The sequence below is a fragment of the Bufo gargarizans genome, chromosome 4 (genome assembly GCF_014858855.1).
Source record: "Bufo gargarizans isolate SCDJY-AF-19 chromosome 4, ASM1485885v1, whole genome shotgun sequence".
NCBI classification, from domain to species: Eukaryota; Metazoa; Chordata; class Amphibia; order Anura; family Bufonidae; genus Bufo; species Bufo gargarizans.
The window spans coordinates 121928648-121950507 of record NC_058083.1 but is presented as its reverse complement, the minus strand read 5'-3'; the positions used below and the strand labels follow the sequence as shown (position 1 = coordinate 121950507).

Below are 21860 nucleotides of genomic sequence, written 5' to 3'. Positions count from 1 at the left end.
ACAGTCTGTCCCTGCTCCACAAAGCAACCTCTCCCTACACTGGCAAGCAAAACACTGAATGTAAAATAGCTGCTGGATCAGTTTTATTTATAGGGTAGGGGGTTTGTCCATGTGCTGAAACGTCTCAATTGGCTGTCCTGTCTCACCTGATATATGTGTCATGGGTCAAAGTTCTTGACAATGCTAAGAATATGGTGACGGCGGACATCGCCATATGTTCACCTGTTCGGCGAACCGCAAACGAGCACAGATTGCCGCGAAACGACCACCGGGCAAACCGCAAGGCCATCTCTAATTTTAAATAGGTGATAGCGTATAACCTATCATATGCTATGATTAAAAAAGATTATTTGAAATGTGTAGGTATTAGGATATATGCTGCAGCCATTTTAACTGCAGAAAGTTGATCATTTTATGGATTTGAGGAGTGGCATCTTCATTCTTTCATTTGTGTTTTCCTGGACTTCCTTGTATGGGTCAGCAAGGCTTTCCCACACTCACATCAATAGGATCTGAACATAAGTGCAGCTCCACATAGATTTGAATTGCTTGTGTTTGTTTTTAGCAACATTGTAGTTAGTAAATTTGAGTCATGTGAGTCTCACCCCAGGAACTCCCCCAGAACCCACACATTATTGTGAATTTGTAGGCGGTGCTTACATAAAGCCAATTCCAACATAAAGCCATTCCATTTTCAACATAGGGCATCTCAAATTTTCCTGAAAATTAGCGACAGCCCCTGTAAATTCTGGACTGTTGACAAATATGGACATGTTTTACATAAAACACATGGGCCAGATACACAATATACTCAAGGGGACTCATTGATTCTGCCATTTACCATTGTACTTTGTTCAGGGACAGACGTTCATGCAGGCGCTAGGGAGAATAAAATAAAACCTCATTGTGGAAAAAAAAAAACGTTTTGTAAGTGCATGATAAGGATAGGGAGGAATCATTTCACATCATCTAAGTGCAGGGACAGACAATTCAGTCGCTAAGCAGAGTGATAAAGAAAACATTGTGAAAAACAAAGCAGTTTATAAGTACACGATAAGGATAGAGAGTAATCATTTCACAAGATCTTAATTCAGGGACAGATGTTGCAGGGGCTAGGGAGAGTCATACAGAAAACATCATTGGGAAAAAAATATGATTTACAAGTGCAGGGAAAGATTATTTGGGGATCCAAATAGTTATTATACAGCTCTGTCATTCCGGCAATTTGTTGCAGGGGTGCAAGTGTTATGTTGAAAAGCCTTTAGTGGGTTCGTCAGATGCAACCCTTAGTTGGCATGGCCCGGGAGCAGGCCTGTGCCCTCACCTGTCCTCAACCTGCCTCTGTCCATTTCTCTTTCCTCACCGCAAAAAGTATAATATGCTAGGCTCAGCTTCACTTTTCAGCTAGGAACAGCTACAAGATGACAGTCAGCATCTACTGCCCAGCCAAGATCTGGAGGAGACATCCACTGCTTCCTCCGCCAGGTGGGCAAGAATGATGAGGAGAGTTGCATAGGAGCTTATGCTGCGAGTGGTCAGGCTCCTGACCCAGAGGCCATTGAGGAGGACATAAGTGGACATAAGTGATGTGCAGACACTAATCGATGATGATGAAGCCGATTGCACTTGGGAGCTGGGTGCAGAATGGGCTTCATTATCATGAGGAGAAGAAGGTGGCAACTTGCCTGTGAGGCAGCGGCGGAGCCAGCAAGGTGGTAGCATGGCTGGTAGTCAGTCAGTTTCAGCCAGTCAAGGCTCCATCACCTCAGCCGAAAGGAGCTGTCTGTGAATCCCACCTTCTGCTGGTCCAGATACTCCTTGTCATTCCGTCAGCAATCGATCACCGAAGTGATTGCCAAGAGACAACAGTATGCGTGCACGCATCCAACAGCGCAGAAGCTGAACATGCTCCTGTCCAAGTTGCTGGTGCTTCAGTCCCTTCCTTTCCAAGTGGTGGACTCTGCACCTTTCACAGAACTGATGGCTTCTGCCGAGCTGAGGTGGAGAGTACCAAGCCGTCATTTATTATTCGAAAAGGCAGTACCAGCCCTGCACACACATGTAGAATAGAAGGTGGGCCAGTCCTTGAGCCTGTTGTTGTCTGCCAAAGTGCATGGCAGGGCTGATGTGTGGTGCTGTAACTACGGTCAGGGACAATACATGTCCTTTATGGCCCACTGGGTGAATGTGTCCTTTACGGCCCACTGGCTGATTTCCTGCACAGCCACACCAGCAACTTGGCCAGGTGACGCCGATTCCGCCTTCACGTTGTCACGCCATTGGTCCTGCGACAATGTCCACCTCTGCCTCCTCATTCTCAACCATGTCCTCAGCCTCCACTGCAGGGAAAAGTCACAGTGCCCCTCCAGCATACCACATGTGCAGGGCTTGGCGGTGTCACACTGTTCTGCACTTGGTTTGCTTTGTCGAACAGAGTCACACAGGGGAGGAACTGCTCCATATGATGCATCAATAAATAGATTCCTGGCTTTCTCCCCGACAACTTAAAATCGGAACTATGGTGACCGACAAAGGGAAGAACATTATGTTGGCACTGCGTCAAGGCACACATGTTCAATTTGGTTTTCAAGCAGTTCCTGAAGTCTTCCACCCATCTGCAAAACATCCTAAAAATGGCCAGGAAACTTTGCATGCACTTCAGCCACTCGTACACCACAAAGCATACCCTCCTTTAGTTGCAGCGGCAGAACAGCATCCCCCAACATAGCATGATCTGCGATATTTCCACCCATTGAAATTCCACCCTCCATATGTTGGACCGACTATTCAAACAGAGAAAAGCCATCAACGATTTCTTGATGATGCAAGCGGATAGGAGTACTCCACTGTGTTACTTCTACGTCAGCCACTGGCAGCTCATGCATTACACCTGACGTTTGCTCAGGCCCTTTGAGCATGTCACGTCATTTGTCAGTTACCAGGACTACGGGATGAATGTTGTCATTCCACTGCTTCATGTCCTAGAACAGATGGTGGTAACAATGGCTGGTCAGGGGACAGGAGACGTGGCGCCTCGATCTTACGGCCACATGAGCCTGTGGGGGCTGAACTGGAGAAGGGGGAGGAGGACATTGGAGCACAGGCAATATGTAATCAAATGGTTAGCTTTTCTACTCAGCTGACAAGACAGGAGGAGCAGGAGCAGCCAGAGGAGCTACAGGATGATGAGGAAAGCGAGACAGAGGACCTGAACACACTGTGGCAGTATGCAGTGGAGATGGAGACAGGGAGTCCCTCCGATTCACTTGCACAAATGGCCTGCTGCATGCTCACTTGCTTGCGTAGAGATAACCAAATTGTCACCATTCGGCAGAGGGGTGACTTCTGGCTCTACACCTTGTTGAACCCTCGCTACCGGTCCAGAATGGGTGCCTTTTTTAAACCCACTGAGAGGGAGCACAAGCTGAACTACTACAGAGACATCCTTTGTAGTCAGTTGGCCGCTGCCTACGGCCCCATCATCCATCCTCTCGCAGGTCTGACTGGGGGAGCCCTCTGCGCTCATGTTCCACTGCCATGGCTGCTGGAGAGGTGTGGGGTGGCAGGAGCAGCACCAGCTCCATCAGCAGCAGCCTGAGTCTACAGTCGCTGATGAGTTGCTTTCATCACCCACATAGTGAATAAACTACTTCGCAGCAGATAGACCTGAAGCAGGACCTGAACCAGCAGGTGGTGGCATACTTGGACAGCACCCTGCCACCCCACATTGAAGATCCGCTGGACTACTGGGTAGCCAAACTGCCACTTTATACTCGGTCATTGTGCCACTCGGTGGCCTCCACATACTGCTTCCATCTCCAGACCCTGTCATTGGGCCACTCTGTGGTCTCCTAATGCGGCTTACACCTCATCACCATGTCATAAGTCCACTCTGTGGACTTCTCATGCTGTTCCCACCCTCCCCAATTCATGACTGGTCCACTATTTTGGCTTTCGGCTTGGCTGACATCATCATTTATTGGACCTGTCTTCTGATCTGTCAGAAGGAAGGAAAAATGAAACTCACAGTGGATCCTGTCTATGTTGCAGCTGTAAGGCCTTTATGGTCCTATTAAAATTGGCTTATGATTTGGTAGCCAAAAGCAGGAGTGGGTACAAAACACATAAGACATGCAAATATTCCATTCATATGTCATCTCTGTTTTAGATTTACTCCTGTTATTTTTTGGCATTAGCAATACTGATGGATCATTGAGCAAATGCTGACCTAGTAAAGGCATATGCTCCACAGACAGGATCCGTATTTTGTGGGTTATTGGTCTGATGGATCAGAGAAAGGGCAAATTAATCAGTGACGTCAACACAAACTTACTGCTGACACCCTCTCCACTCTGTCAGGGGGCTCTACTTGTATAAGCATTTAATAGAACAGGTTCTGTAGACATCTATGTGGAATCAGCTAACGAGGGTGTAAAAGGAGTGCACTTCTTCTTGACACTAACATGGACCTGTAAGGCTGAGTTCATACTTGAGTAATTTGGTCAGTTTTGGAAAATTTAAGTATACTTTATTATAATTTTAATCAAGTTTTGGTTCAATTTAATATTAAATATTTAATGAATTTACTAATAAAAATTACATGTCACCTAAGACAGGAGAGAATCGGCCAGTCTTCTGTTTATTCAACGACGTGGTGTTGCGATGAAGAAAGCATGCCAAGAAAACAATTCCTCTCCACCTGGAGACAAATCATGTCAAAATTGCTGCAAGTATGGCATTGGCTGCTCATCGACCAAGACAGTTCTGGGGGAAACCTGCCTGGCATGAACAGGTTTCCAGTAGCTACAGACAATGAGAAGACAAAGCTTCAAGATAGCTTGGAGCCCCATAAGAGTTGAAAAGTTAATCAAGATTTAAACCAACCAGGCCCCGGTCTCTTCATCCAGTGAAAACATTACGGTTCCCAGTCATCATGGAAATGATGACTGGGATTATATTTAATTAATTTAAGAATAAAATATTTAATACATTTACTAATTAAATTTTAATTTTGTCTAAGACAGGAGAGAATCGTCCATTCTTCGGTTTATTCAACAACGTGGTGTTGCGATGGAGAAAGCATACCAACTACAAAAAAATGGCGTGGTGTCCAAAGGCAGGACATGCTCAACTCCATATGCAGTTGTGCATCTATACCCAGGGGAGCAGATCCTGCACTTGTGGCCCATTACTAATCGCAATCCCCAGCAAAAATGTATACAGTGGAAGATGCCCGCAGTGGACCACAAGTACCACAAAAAGACATCCTACACAAGATAGAAAAATGTGTGGCTGTAAATAGCTATATGAAATAAACATTAATAAGGAAGGTGCACTACTGTGGATGCAAAAAAACAAGTCTGACTAAACCCTTAAACTGGTGTTAAAATTGAGAATTTAGCCAATACATCCTTATATGAAGGACATATCTGAGCCCGAGCACCGCACCAAGGTAACTCAAGTAGCTCGGGACCTAATGCTAACCTACCTGTGCCGTATGGGCAATACCACAAGCCAGTGGGCGAATTACAGGAGCATAAAGTCCGACTCACAGCTAACTTCCAGTTACCTCCAGCATGCAGCCATGCTTGCAATGGGAGGAGGGAAGAGGCTGTGAGTCCCACCTAAGACTGACTGATAAGGCCAGGCCTCACAGGTGCACCTAAATGTTGCCTGTGGGTGAAAATCAGGCACATTTAAATATAAGGATATATTGGCTAAATTCTCAATTTTAACACCACTTTGAGAGTTTAGTCAGACTTGTTTGTTTTCATCCACAGTAGTGCACCTTCCTTATTAATGTTTATTTCAGAAAGCATGCAAAGAAAACAATTCCTCTCCACCTGGAGAAGAATTGTGTCAAGATTGCTGCAATTGCGGTATTGGCTGCTCACCAACCATAGGGAAACATGCCTAGCATGAACAGGCCTTCGGTAGCTGCAGACAATGAGAAGACAGTAGCAAAGTTAGTCAAAAATCAAGATTCAAATCAAACAACCAGGCCCACGTGTTCCCAGTCATCATGGAAATGAAAAGGAGGGCATCCTGTGGTGCACGGAGATGGAGAGGGTCTTCGGATTCCCCCTGCACTATATGGACGTTTCAGAAGTGAACCGCTACCAGCAGCTGCTTGGAAGGTCATGGAGCGTCCCGGTCATCCAGCATCTATTTGCCTGGCTGAATGATTATTTTGAAAGTGTGTAAAAGCCACACAGGGCCCTCACACTGCAGATTTATCATGGAGATACCAGATTTTACAATATTACAATATTATATTATTATTTTATACTTTAGCAATACTGATGGATTATTGAGCAAATGCTGAGAGTTAAGGCAGATGCTCCACACAGGATCCGTTTTTTGTGGGTTACTGTTCTGAATGATGAGAGAAAGAGCAAAATAATCTGTGACGTCAACACAAACTTATTGCTGACACCCTCTGCACTCTGTTGGGGGGGCACTACTTGTATGAGCATTTAATAGAACAGGTTCTGTAGACATCTATGTGGAATCAGCTGACGAGGGTGTAAAAGGAGTGTGTTTCTTCTTTACACTAACATCAACCTGTAAGGCTGAGTTCATACTTAAGTTATTTGGTCGGTTTCGGCCCAGTGACTGCCCAAATAAGCGAAGTGTGCAGTGTGATTCTAATAGCGACGCCTGCCATCTGCATGCCATACTGACTGAAAGTATTATTTCACTACCCAAGCACTCTATCTATGCGTGTTACTGCAAGGCACAATGTTCTACACCCATATAAAGGGTCCATCCAGCACGGAAATAGCTGTTTTAATGCGATTCGTTGCAAATTTATTTGGATTGAAGCACATTTCAAAATTGGAAAATTCAGCAAACTGGCCGAATTGATTTTTTAAAATATTTTTTATATTTCTCTAGTGACAGTTCATTTTGCAAAAAAAACAAAACAAAATCAAATATGCTCCAATTGCTAAAAAAAAAATCGGCATTTAACAGTTTCTGGTCTCTGAGGACTATTTTTTTTAGAAAAGATTCACAAAATAAATATGAGTCCTAAAAGATGAAAGTGAGAGAGAATAATACCTGGAAATAAGACTTGCAATCCAGTTTACCTTTCAAAAGCACAAAATTGCCCTGTTAGCTGAATGGCCTTGGTGGTACTCCTGTGGGTGCTCTTTCTCATTATCTCTAACCTCTGTAATACGTCCAAAATAAATTCAAGTTCTTTAGAATTCAAAATATTTGGGAAAATGTGGGTCTAATTTATAATCGGCAGGATCAATTCACTCTCTACCATCTTGGTGTTAAAGATCTTGTAAGTGGCTAAATACAGTCCTACAAGACCCCAGAGTGTCATACTCGACTTTCAGGGCAATTAGGACACTTTTGATTTGGGTCAACTAATTTAGACTAAATCAAATCTGACAGCTGATTTGACTGAATCGGAACCAAAACAAAGTTTGGGAAATTTGCTCATCTCTTTCTTATTTGCTTGCATTTTACTTTCTGCCACCAATCAAGTTCTGAAACAAGATAGTTTGTTATCTGTGCACGCTGTTTAGGAGCTTCAGAGTCTGAAGAAAAAATAAGCTCAACACACCTTTAATGGGGGTTTCAAGGATTTAAAAATGTATCAGTTTAGTTTTTAAGATGTCCTGTCATTCATCTTGACATGTCAGGAAATTAATGTATTCCCCATAAAAAATAATTCTGGAACAAATTTTCTTATGATATGTATTGTTGTTTCTTACTAGAAACATATCATTCAATTGACATATGGGTGCTACCATTCCATTTGCCAATAGAATGTGTACACAGTCTGACACTGTCAGCTCTGATTGGACAGTCACACACTATATAAAGACACTTCCCCAACTGCTAACACACAGTTGTCAATGTATTTTTAAATGTCTAGTAGTAAAGACATAGGAATACTACATAATGTTAAAAAAAAAAAAAGATTCTACAGAACTGCTTTATTATGGAGAATACAATTATTTACTGAAACAGACATGTTGGGAAGCAAACAGATCCTATTCAACAATGCAAAGTAAAAAGCTTCCCTTTATCTTTACTTACTAATTCTTTGACATCAGTCTCATGTGTCTCTCCAGTCCTGTTGTAAAGATACATTGTAAAGACACATAGATGACTGATATGCCATTGGTAGGGACTAGGAGTATATCACAGTTTCACTGCATTACTATTTCCGCTTTAGTGAGGCTCCTTTCACACTAGCGTTCGCTGGTCCGCTCGTGAGCTCCGTTTGAAGGGGCTCATGAGCGGACCCGAACGCAGCCGTCCAGCCCTGATGCAGTCTGAATGGAGCGGATCCGCTCAGATTGCATCAGTCTGGCGGCGTTCAGCCTCCGCTCCGCTCTCCTCCGCATGGACAGGCGGACAGCTGAACGCTGCTTGCAGCGTTCGGGTGTCCGCCTGGCCGTGCGGAGGCGTGCGGATCCGTGCGGATCCATCCAGACTTACAATGTAAGTCAATGGGGACGGATCCGTTTGAAGATGCCACAATATGGCTCAATCTTCAGGTGGATCCGTCCCCCATTGACTTTACATTGAAAGTCTGGACGGATCCGTACGAGGCTATTTTCACACTTAGCTTTTATATGCTAAAATAATGCAGATGGATCTGTTCTGAACGGAGCCTCCGTCTGCATTATTATGATCGGATCCGTTCAGAACGGATCCGATCGAACGCTAGTGTGAAAGTAGCCTTAATGTGTTATTTTAATTCTAGATACCATTTAATTACAGCAAAAGCATTTTACTGCAAAAACTGCATTACTATAGTTTTATTATGACAATAAATTGTCAATACCAGTGTGTAGTGTGTTTGTAGAAAGAGAGGGGTCTCTGTTTTTAAACTACAGGAAAAATAGTAGTACTAGTACTGTTTAATATTTTGTGTGCCAAACCTCACACGTTTTATAGGCCTCATAATAATATGTCTGGTAAATGGAAGAATGCAAAATGAAAAACCCATGCCTCATTATTCGAAAGTTAGAATGTGGGTAGCAGCACTAGCCAGCAGGCCAGTGGTAATACTAGGCCACAATTCTTCCTGCCTTCTGATAGGCACCATATTATTATTGAGGACAAAGAGAATTAGTTTGTGGACAGGACGCAGGATGATGTTGAGATCACCTCTGAGCCTTACATTGTGCTTTGGAGCCAGGGGTAACAGTATTCCTCCTGTTCATCCTCGTGGCCACAGAGAAGTCTTTCAGTTACATAATTTCTGTCTTCTCTGCCCCCTCTTAGTAGGACACCTCCTAAGAAGAGTCAGTAAAACCCCATGCACTATGGAAAATACTTAAGAGGCTCTCTTTATTACATAGTTACATAGTTAATACGATTGAAAAAGACATACGTCCATCAAGTGATAGGTGGGGACGCGAATCCCAAAAGGAATTGAGACTCCGATTTCTACACGTTTTCATAAGCTTTAATGTTGTTTACTTTTAAGAATTCATCTAAACCCTTTTTAAAACTGTCCACTGTTCCCGCTGTTACCACATCCTGAGGCAGTCTATTTCACAGATTTACTGTTCTTACAGTAAAGAAGCTTTGGCGCTTCCGGAGACTGAACTTTTTCCTCTCCAATCGGAGGCAGTGCCCCCTTGTCTTTTGAGTGCATTTTACATGGAATAGTTTTTCACTGTATTTTTTGTATGGCCCATTTATATATTTGTAATCCCCCCTTAGACGTCTCTTCTCAAGACTAAATACATTCAAATCTTTTACTCTTTCATAACTAGGATCCTCCATTCCCCTTATCGCTCTCCTCTGTACTTTTTCCAGCTGTAGTGCATCCTTTCTATGGACTGGTGCCCAGAACTGAACTGCATATTCCAGATGAGGCCACACCAATGCTTTGTAAAGTGGAAATATCACATCCCTGCCTCATTTAATGCATGAGAGTATCCTGGTGGCCTTAGAAGCAGCTGATTGACATTGTATGCTGTTATTTAATCTACCATCCACAAGGACACCCAAATCTTTCTCTATAAGTGACTCTCCCTGTGTTACATCACCTAGGACATATGAAGCACAAATATTATTACTACCAAGATGCATAACTTTTTAATTTGTCCACATTGAACCTCATTTGCCAAGATGATGCCCAATCACTCAGAGTGTTCAAGTCAGCTTGTAGTATATGGACATCTTCCATAGACTTTACAGTTCTACATAGCTTAAAATAGAAATTGTGTTATTAATCTCGTCCTCCATATAATTAATAAATACATAAAATAATAAGGGGCCCAGCACTGAAACTTGGGGTACATCACTTAAAACCCGGGACCATTCTGAATAGAAATCATTGACCACAACTCTGTGGACACAGTCCTTCAGCCAATTTTCAATCCAATTACAAACTATCCTTTCCAAGCCTATAGACCTTACTTTACCTATTAAATGTCTATGAGGGACAGCATCAAAAGCCTTTGCAAAATCCAGAAACACTACATCCACAGCTGCTACCTCCTCATAAAAACAAATCAGGTTAGTCTGACAACTTCTGTCCTTGGTAAACCCATGCTGGTTATCACTTATAATATTATTTACAGTCACATACTCCTGTAAATAGTCCCTTAATAGTCTTTCAAACATTTTTCCCATGTTGACTTTTGTGTGAACAGTCAGTGTTTGGACTGCCATAATGAGGAGGTTCAAGGGATTATAGGGGAACCCATACATAGCTGTGTTGGTGGTTGTAGTAGTGGTACTTGTAGCCATTGTAATGGCAGTAGGGGCAGTAGAGGCAACAGTGGTACTCAGAGAAAATACAAAGCATGGAATCAGGAGAGGGCCAAGAAGCCCACAATGACATATCATCGTCTGATAAAAGTGGTGGGATGGGTGAGGACTCTCATAATGATTATGTGTTGGAAAGGACCTGGGAGTCGGATCAAGATATTGAGGTGATGTTGACATCAGAGGAGGAGGGCAGCAATATAGACAGAGTCACCCAAAAAACTGTCAGGGCCAGATTTGTTATGGTCATTTTTGTAACTGGTTCTGCTGCTGATACTGTGGGAGCACCAAACATGTCAGACCTAAAACAAGCTCAGCTGCTGCTAGCTTTTTGTGGGTTTCTCTCATCTGGCTGTTTTTCTCCACAAGGCTGGAAGACATAAGCATTGGCATGTGCAAGATATGCTTGATTAAAATAAGGAGCGGGCATTTAAACACATAGCCTTATTGCAGCACATTGTGGCAGCCAGGCAGCATTTAAATATAGTACAGAGCCCTTGTCATCATCAGTTACTAATTCTTCTGCTCAGACTACTGCTACTACTCTAATCTGTTGTCAGCCATTGATAACAGAATATGTAGCCAAGAATCATCTCTCCACCCCCAGCAATCCGATGGTGTGCATGCTCAAATTACACCTGGCCAAGCTACTGGCTATGCACTCACTACTGTACCAATTAGTGGATTCTGCTGCCAATAAGAACTGGATAGCAAGTACTCAGCCTCACTGAAAGATTCCTAGCCCCAATTTTTCTCCTCCAAAAAAGACATCACTTCCTAGTATTGCCATGAGGCAGAGAAAGTGGGACGTTCCTTGCAATTCTTGCTTTGCAGAAAGATGGATGCCACCATGGACAATTGTTACAGGCAGGGACTGTCTTTCATGGCCCACTTTGCCAATGTTATTTTACAGCAAGAAGGCCAGATCCTATGAACAACTTCATGTATGGGTCAGTCTGGCTCCCACACAAGTTGCTTATTTGCCTCCTACACATCCTCCTTCATGGACATTATCCCATCCCAATCCAGATGTAGGGCAGAGCATTGCTGCCACTCTCCCTCCCTTCTATCATATATTTGTAAAGTGAAGCATTGCCGTGCTGTGTTAGTGCTAATGAGCTTGCATGAGAGTAGTCACACAGTTGTCAATTCCTAAAGCGAATTGAGCAGCAAGCATCCCATGAGTTTTCTTTCCGCCAACTCCAACTTGGCAAAGTGGTCAGAGATAATGGCAGGAACATTGTGATGCTTTGTATTTGGGGAAATATCACATGCTCCCAGCAAGGCACACACAATACTTTTACTGGTTCAACACATTTTTTTAAAGTACTGTGGATTTCAGAGGGTGGTGGTGATGTCCAGGAGACTGGACTTGCAGCAACAGAATAGTCTGCTATTGCACCACTTGATCTATGATGTTCCAACTTGCTGGAATCCCACCTTGCATATCATAGAGTGTAAAGCAATGAATGATTTTATCATTTAACAGACCAACTCAGCAGGGAACATGTGTTGTTTGAGGTAAGGCAGTGGAAGCTCATCCAATACATGAGTTACATACTCAGACCCTTTGAAGAGGCCACCAGATTTGCCATTAGGGACAACTGCTGCATCTATAATGTCATCCCCCTGTTATGTATCCTAGAGCAGATGCTCTTGCTGATGCAACAAAGAATGGCTGAAGAAGAGCATCTTACACATCTGGCTGGCCACCTACCATTGGAAGAGGAGAAGGAGAAGGGGGAGTCACTTGTGCAAGGACAAGGCTGATGATGATGATGATGACACTGGCTATGATGACTGGTGTGTTGGTAGAGTTGACTCACAGCTGTTACCCCATCTCAGAGGGGCAGCTTTAGGGGAGGTATTTTGTGGTGCCTGAGAAGTATATTTTGCTGCAATTTGGTATTTGTTTCTACTGGGTCAGTAATTGTCCTATACTATGGTTGTGGTTCTGCAGCATAACTAAAAGTACAGGACAATATGTTACCCCAGCAGAACTAAATGTCACAATGAATAACAAGATACTGCCTCAGCAGAAAAAAATAACAGTGCAACAAGAACTTCTGCTGGGGCAGTATATTGGTATTTAGTTCTGCTGGGTAAATTTATTTTGCTGCACTGTGGTATTTGGTTCAGCATAGGCAGTATATTGTATTGCACTGTGGAATCTGGTTCTGCTGAGGCAGCATATTGCACTGTACTGTGGTATTTGGTGCTACTGCGGCAGTGTATTGTGCTGAGCTTTGGTATTTGTTTCTGCTGCAGAGCCAAATACCAATGTGTAACATAATATAGTGCCAATCTATAGTATTTCTTGCCCAATCTATGTGTGTATGCCCCACCTACTTGAGTTGACACTGCTTTCTCATGTTGGCCTCACCTTCTTAAAAAATGGACTTGCTTACAACATGATGGCTCTTTAAATTAATTCCACCCCTGTGCCCACTCCTCTCGTCATACTGTTCTTGATAACAAGTGAGGCACCAGCTGTAAATACAGCCCTGTGTGATATACTGTTTATAGTACTGTATGTGCAATTGTTTCTGGGCACATTGTAAGTGGCCACGTATAAAGCTAGGTATAATACATTATGTTTAGTTGATTTCTCTTTGTCTATTTATGCAACATATTTTTCTAAATGAGAATCTTGTTGTGCGACTTGACATTTGACTTCTTATCCTTCCATTACCTTTGCAAATTAGATTTGATTACAGTATACAAAAGAAAGAAACAACCTTAGGGAAACTAATCAACCTTCAGAAATTACAAAAGAGAAGAAAAATACAAAATGAAATATATATACACCCTATGGCTGATGGGTTACTCACCAAATGAGCTCTAATAAGATTAGCCAGTCTGTCACTGGGGAAAACACAAACTAATTTCACCTCCCACGCTCAGTTGGCATCTGAGCAAGAAATTGACATTAAGCAATTAACAAATGTAATATAAAATAACTGGGATTTGCTTTCAAAATAGCTTTTAGATGACATATCCTACAGAAAGCAAAGGCTGTAATATAGAACACAATCGACTGAAGTACAGTGCAATCCTTATATGAGGAAACTAGTTGTAAATCACAACTGAAGACAGGACCAGTGCCCAATCCAATCACTTCTTAATACAGTGGATTTCAGGAATAAAAAATATGTGAAGTTTCTCATATCCCATCAGATACAAAAAGGAAATGCCATATAAACCATTGCTAAACACAAGTTTAAGTACTAAGCTTGAGCGTAATGAACTTTGGATAACAGATCCAAAGTTGATTTGTTAAAAAAACTTTATAATGCGTTTAAAATATATGGACTCCGTGTAGCAAAACTTTGCCTCAGCCGAAGTTGCTTGAGACTTCGGTGAATGGCTTTTGTACTCCTATCTGTGTATTTAAAAACATTTTAAAATAGAAATTCGAAGTCGGGTTTCGGTACTGGCTGGTACCCAGGTACCAAAGCCCACTTCGGATTCCTATTTTAAAATGTTTTAAAATACGCAGCTAGAAATCCTGAAGTCATTCACCAAAGTCTTGCACAACTCCGGCCAAGACAAAGTTTTGCTGCATACATTTTAAGGATGTACGAAAACAGCATTACAATTTTTATTTCTCTATGATCCAAAGCCTGATTCGCTCAAGCCGATTAAATACCATATCTAGCAAGGAATGATTAAAATTTATCCAATCATTAATCAAAATTAATGACCCTAAACACACATCTGCGAACACCAATCCTGGCTAATATCTTCACTGTGGGCTCATAACCAAACCAATCACCATATGAGCTTACTGTGTCATCAGCAGATAGATGGAGTGGCTGCAAGATGGATTCACCAATGTTGTAATAGTGTTCCTAATCTCCTTATTAAATCTTATTAAGTATTATTGCAAATGCTCAAATACATTATCTCCACTTCTCCTTCAGTTAACAAACTTTGGAACTTTTGCACTATGTGATATTGCATGCTTCTAATTGCTTTTCACTTTGAAAAAGGTCCTAATGCTTCCAGAACAGGAGCAGCTCATTTGGGAGTATGGGAGTATTCTTTGCAAAGGGGACAAGAAGACTTCAGCAGATACATGGGCTGAGATATAAACTTCCTAAGTGCTTCCTTTACAACCATATAGGTCAATAGCACAATCTAATGTCCACTGTAATCCTGCATCTGCTTCTTAGTGAGTAACAGGAGGTTAGGAAGCAGATTCTCCTCTACTTTCTGTGTGCAGCGAATGAGAGTTAGTCTCCACCCACAATACCTGGGAAAATTTAAAACTAGACATTTATCATGCTCTGAGAAAAAAAAGAGAAATGCCATTTAGAAGTGATATAATAGCCACAATAAATGAATGTAAATTTTGTTGAAAGATTAGGTACACTTTAGAATTCAGATTCCATCAGTGTGACAACTAATAACCTGTATTTTTCTCCAGTCTAAAGAATACACAAATAAGAGACAGAATTCTGACATCAACATTTCTGTTACTACCTCCTGTCCATTTACAGATGACAAGCAACATCTCAAAAATAAATACACTATATTTGAAAAGTCTTCACATCCTTTTACGCATTCACATTTTGTTATGTTGCAGCCTTCGGCTAAAACAAAGATTTGAATAAATTAAATAAGTAATTTTATGTACCCGTCACCAGATCTGTGGCTTCATAAGGTCATGTCATGTCATCTCAAAGATGATCAAGAGCTAAATTTAAATTGTCAGAACAAAGGGTCTATTTATGTCAATGCAAAATTTTAGTTTTCCCTTTAAAAGAAAATACAAACATTTCTACAATTCGTTTTACACTTTTTCATTAAAGGAGTTAATCTGGCTACTTCTGACCAATGTGAATGTAATATGACTACATGCCACTTAATAATATAGCATTTGTTGATATTCTGCACCATTTTCCATGCTTTATAAGGTATTTTCCCTTGTTGGCCAAGCCTTTTGTACTGTCCACACATGAGACCTGTCCATAAGATGGCCGATGATGGAGGGTCATGTGACCTTGCAAAAATGACTGTAAATACATTTCTCAGCCTTCTTTACTCATATGCACCATATCTGACATCTGCACTCGCAATGTCTAGAGTTTAGAGCAGGTGCAGTGTATTTAAATGGAGGAGACTGAGTGATTTGCCTGGTCACATCAGCAGCCATTTTATGGACAGGTCTCCTATGTGGACATCACAAAAGACTTGGCCGACAAGGGAAAATAACTTATGAAATGTAGTAAATGACCATAGTAAGTACCATATAGTCATCTTACAAACACATTGATCAACCATAGCCGGAAAGTGGCCAACCCCTTTAAGGTGGGTGCAGATTGTTAGAGGAAAACTTTTTTTAGTTTAGTACAAGAAAGGGTCTGAAGACTTTCCAAATGCACTGTACAGAACAGTAAATATGATTAGTTATTTAGCAGACTCTTGTAAGTTAATAATTAAATATATTTTATTTTATTTTATATTACAGACTGGGATAAACGTATAGAACACAACCTTGGATCTGCAAGTGTTGCGCTATTTCCAAATATTCACTTGGATACATGTGATGGACCTGTGTCTTCTGTTCGTACTAGCATTGAACTCCAGAACAATCATATCGGAAAAGGCTGTGACCGTGAAACTTATTCTGACACATCCTTGCAAAAATTATGTGGTAAGTGAACACTTAAAGGGAGGCTAAACCTCTAAGCACATTAACCCCTTACCAACCAGCACCCGCCCGATCAGCAGCAGGGGTCCGGCTGTTCCACAGAGTTTTGCCCCTGCTGTATGCATTGGCATCGGTGAAAACACTGATGCCGCCGCATTAACCATAGCTGTGCCGCGGTCAGCACTGAACACGGCATGTATGCGGTGTGTGTAGGGAGCTCCCTCCCCGTCCTCATCGGGTCTCCACGCTGCGGTGACAGTGACCAGTGGCTGGGAAGGCAGTTCAATGCCTTGCATATAGGCATTGTGCTGCTTTCTATTTAGGCCTGTGAGACCTGGGTCTCACATGCAAGCAGGCTGTAAGTTTATGACACTGTGTAATACACTTACAGACAATGCATTACAATACACATGTGTTGTAATAAATTGTAGAGTGGATCAGAGCCCCGAAAAGTTGAAGCATCATAGTGGGACAAAAAACAAAATAAAAATAAAAAAGTTTGAAAAATTGTTTGACATAAAAAAATATTAAAAGTTTCAAGTAAAAAAAAAAAAAAAATGTTTGTTTCCCAAAATTAAGTTATAAAGAAATTGTAAAAAAACTGTGAAAAAAGAAAAGTAGACATATTAGGTATCGCAGCATCCATATCGACCAGCTGTAGCTCTTGCTGTGTTGCAAGAAAAAAATTGATTAACATGAAAAATCTGCAAAAAATAATGAAATTTAGAAATTTCCCCTCCATTTTCTTTAATTCTTGTGGAACACCTAAAGGGTTAACAAAGTTTGCATCATCAGTTTTCAATAATTTGAGGGGTGCAGTTTCTAAAATGGGGTCATTTATGGGTAATTTCCATTATTTAAACCCCTCAAAATCAAACTGAATTGGTGCTTAGAAAAAGCTATCTAACGTCCTAAAAAAATTTAATGACATTTACAAAATGATGCCAACATGAAGTAGACACATGGAGAATGATGACTGATAGCTATTTTATGAAGCATTACTATCTGTCTTAAATGTAGAATAATTCTAATTTAGTAAATTGCGAATTTTTCTCAATTTTTGGTTATTTTTTTATTTTTTTTATAAATAAAGGTAAAGTATATTGACTCAAATTTTCCACTGTCATGAAGTACAATGTGTCAAGAGAAAACTGTCTCATAATGGGTTGGATAAGTAATAGCGTTCCAAAGTTATTACCACATATAGTGAAACATAATTGATAAAAAAGAAAATGGCTGCACACCATTATACATACAAACAATAGAGCTAAGAGATGGGGCTCATTCTAAATAAAACTGGTATCATACCTACTATAAATGAGTCAATGGAAGTTCTTAGTGCACATATTTGATCAAACATGTGTCGGGCCCATCTATCAGGCATCAAGGTGGCTTCCGCAGATGGGTCTGTAACACTAATATACTGCCTCTCTCAGGGCAGTTTAGGAACCAGCTACATAAGTACTATGCTCAGAGGTCCCAGGTAGATGGGCATTTACAGTCTAAAAGAGGCGCCTTTCCTCAATTAATACTACAAGAAAATTTAGACTAGAACATTTTCTTGTAGTATTAATAGAGGGTAGCGCCTCTTTTAGACTGAACAACGCTCATCTACCTGGGACTTCTGAGCAGAGAACTTATGTAGCTGGTTCCCACACTGCCCTGAAAAATGCAGGCTTAGGTAAGTCCAAAGCGAGGCAGTATATTTAGTGTTAGGGGCCCATCTGCAGAAGCCACCTTGACGCCTGGTAGATGGGCCCGACACACGTTTGATCAAATGTGCGCTAAGAGCTTCCATTGAGTCATTTATAGTAGGTATTATACCACTTTTATTTAGAATGATCCCCATTTCTTAGCTCTATTGATTGTATGTATAATATTGTGCAGCCATTTAATTTTTTATCAATCATGTTTGCTTGATGGATATGAACCTGTGATTCTGAAGGTTCTAGTCTAACTTTTCTTGTAATATAGTGAAACATGTCAGATTTGCTAAATATGGCCTGGGCAGAAAGGTGAAAACTGGTCTGGGGTAAAAGGGGTTAAAAATAATAAAATATCTTTTTTTAAATGTTCATCTTAGATATGCTTGCAAGACTGTCAGCAAGCTGCAACAACAAGCAGTTTTGCTGAAATCTTGCAAGCAGAGAGAGGCCTTTTTTTTTCTGTCTTCACCATGTTTACATGGAGATCAGATGTGTGCACCAGTATGACATCACAAACCTGACATTCACGGAAAGTAGGTGTTGTTTATAATGGGCTCCATAACCTGTATAGTGCTGAAAGATCTGCAGGAGGGGAATACTGAAGCTCCAAAGTAACAAGTACAACAGAGATAGGCCAGTATTGTATGTTTGTTGTTTGCATTTACTATGTGGTCAGATCTTTTAGAATTGTTTAAAAATTGCGGAAAAATTAACAAAAGACCTACAGTGAAACTGCTCATAAAAGTCCTCTTTTAGTATTTCCTTCAGTTTGTGCAAACTATTCAGCTTTCCCTGCCCCCCAAACAAAGGTAGGATTTTATAGTATTTTTTATGACTAAAGAACTAGGCACATTGGAAATCCAACACTCTGGAAGCTGATTCACAAATGTAAAAGGAGTCACACCTGGTACATACATTACATTCTCTACATACATTGGTATGTACACAATGTTTCTCTAGCTAGTAAGTCAACTATAAATATGTATTGTGTTAGAGCAATAATGAGTATGATTTATACCCACTGTGGTCTCCAGCATACCTCCACATTTATCGTTACAGAGATTTCCAAAGATCCTGCAAGGCAAAAGTGCCTAGCTATAGAGCAACAAAAGGAAGTAGGGATTATAATGGCTTAATTAGGCAGATTTGCCTTTCAGGAACTTTGTAAAGCTATAGAACTGTAATGGTTGTGTAATCATTGTTTTCCTGATGCTATAAAGGTACATGCAAAATGTATGCACCCCTGGTCAAAATTACTATTACTGTGAACAGTTAAGCACGTTGAGCATCAAATGATCTCCCAGAGGCATAACGTTAGAGATGACAAATTCCTTTTGTATTTTAAGCAAATATATTTTTTTTCATCTTTTACATTTTCAAAATAACAAAAAAAGAAAAAGCACCCAGAGCAAATATTGCTGGTTAATACCTAGTAGCACCCAATTTGGCAAGTATCACAGTTTGTACACTTTTCTTGTAGCCAGCAAAGAGTCTTCCAATTCTTGTTTGATCAATAAGAAAGTGGAATGCAGGTGAAAGATGGCCCACATTATTCCGACACCTCTTGGTGCAATATCACGACCACAGCAAAATATAAGAAATGTCTTTTATTTAAAGAGGGATGATAACACGTTTCGGAGGCCCTCAAGTCTCATCCGTTTTTTACAGATAGAATTCGGAACGGCCGTCTGAATCCAATGTTAATAAAAATAATAAAGCCACGATTTGGTTGCTCTGGCATTGTCACCACCAGACATCTGAGAAGCTCTGACAGACGAGAACCTCCTCCTTGAGGTTCCTTTTGTTTTGCTTTCGTTTTCTCATCTCGTTAGCCTCTCTCAGCTGTCATGTAGGTGCACTGATTGCATCCCTTTAAATCCCTTCCCATACTGCATCACTTTGCGGTTTATACAACTTCCTGGAGTGTGTGCATGCTGGATGTTACTACTGAGTCTTCTACAGATTTTTGTTCATTCATTTGTATTTTCCTGTTTGCTGGATCCCAGGTGACCCTGACTCCCTTCGTATCAAGTCTAGGGAGCCGGTGGTCGTGTCCCCTCGCTATTATAGGGTGTTCAGGTGTTATACAGTCGAGGAACTAGGATATGCGATCATCTACCATTAAGATTTTTGCATAGGCTGAGCAGTTAGGGAGAGAGCCAGGTCTGTTGCAGGGCTATCCCTTTGGTTCCTTAGTTTTGGATCCAGTCAGTCAGATCTTCATTTTGTGTCTTCTAGTTTTCTTCTAGTTTTCTACACCTTCCGTGACAGGCATACTGGCTACTGGGGATGCCGTGTCGGCTGATTGCCATGGGGCCGCCTTTCCCCTTTTAATTTCGCCAAATTCTTGTTTAAGGGATTTTCATGCATTCTTATTTGCAAAATACTTCAAGTTCTATGAGATTCCTGGGCCGTCTTGCATGCACTGCTCTTTTGAGGTCTACCCACAGATTTTCAATGATATTCAGATCAAGGGACTATGAGGGCCATGGTAAAACCCTCAGCTTGTGCCTTTTGAGGTAGTTTCAGATTGCCATCTCCTTAGCTTGAAATGTAATTAAAAAATGGCAGTTAATAAGAACAGCGGAGGGGGGCGGAGCTAGCGCCAGACCTGAATGGACGTGTGCGCCTGAGCTCTGCTACTCGGACCCGGCTTATTAGCAGCTAAAGTCAGTTTATCAACCTGAAAGATGGGCAAGATTGGCCAGCAACGAACAGGGGACTCATCCCTTCCCCCCAAGCACCAGTCAAACTGTGGCGACATGGATAAATTCATCAAAAAAGCTGCAGCGATCTGTGCCGCGAGGGAGACTAAAATGGCGCCGGAGCCCAGCAGAGAGACGGAGGAGAGCGAGGCCGAGATACATGCTGACACCAGCGATATGGAAGATTCAAGGCATCGCAAGCATCTCTCTATTTCCAGAAAATACCTGGACTCTGCTCTCCAAAGGGCTATGGAACCGCTGATCAGCGAACTCTCCTCCATGAGGCAAGACGTCAGACATATTGGCGGCAGAGTGGAGGCCTTAGAGAATAATCAGGCCGCAATCCTGGACTTTCAAACGGCAACGGCCCTTAACCTTCAAAAATGCCAAGCTCACCTAAATGTAATGTTCAACGCCCTGGAAGACCAGGAGAATCGTGGGAGAAGGAATAACCTCAGATTCAGAGGAGTTCCAGAGACAGAAGCCGCACAAGATTCCTCCGCCATAGTGAAGGAGATATGCGAAGAATTATTGGGCCAAGAGCGTTCCTCTTCTATTATAATCGAGAGAGCCCACAGAGCACTGCGCCCGAAACCACAAGGCAACGAACCCCCCAGGGACATAATTTGCCGGTTCCTCCACTTCCAACACTTCCAAGATAAAGAAGCCATAATAAACAAGGCGCGTCTGCCAGGTGGAGCTAAGTACAATGGGGTGCCGATAAATATCTTTCAAGACCTTGCTCCGATGACCCTACAGAAACGAAGATCTCTCAAGCCCCTCACAGATTGGCTTAGAAACAACAAGATCTTATACCGTTGGCAGTTCCCGTTCGGTCTGTCTTTTGCGCATCAAGGCAGGAGGATCACCATCAAGTCGCACGTAAACCTAGGCCCAGCATTCGATTTACTAGATATCAATCCCCTGGACATTGAAGATTGGGACGCTATCCAAGACATTTCTGCTCTTCCTAAACTGCCTAAGGTGACAGCGTTCGAGCTGAAAGGGACACCCAAAGCACAAAGACAGAAAGAGAAAAAG

At 41.7% G+C, this 21860-nt stretch overlaps 1 protein-coding gene across 1 annotated transcript in view; it reads left to right on the top strand.

Annotated features, from left to right (window-relative positions):
* Positions 1–21860, top strand: part of CLSTN2 (calsyntenin 2) — a 1274585-nt gene that overhangs the window by 943687 nt on the left and 309038 nt on the right. Inside the window, exon 6 of the mRNA XM_044290609.1 lies at positions 16226–16411. Coding sequence (XP_044146544.1) covers positions 16226–16411 — 186 coding nt within the window. The remainder of the gene's footprint in view (positions 1–16225; positions 16412–21860) is intronic.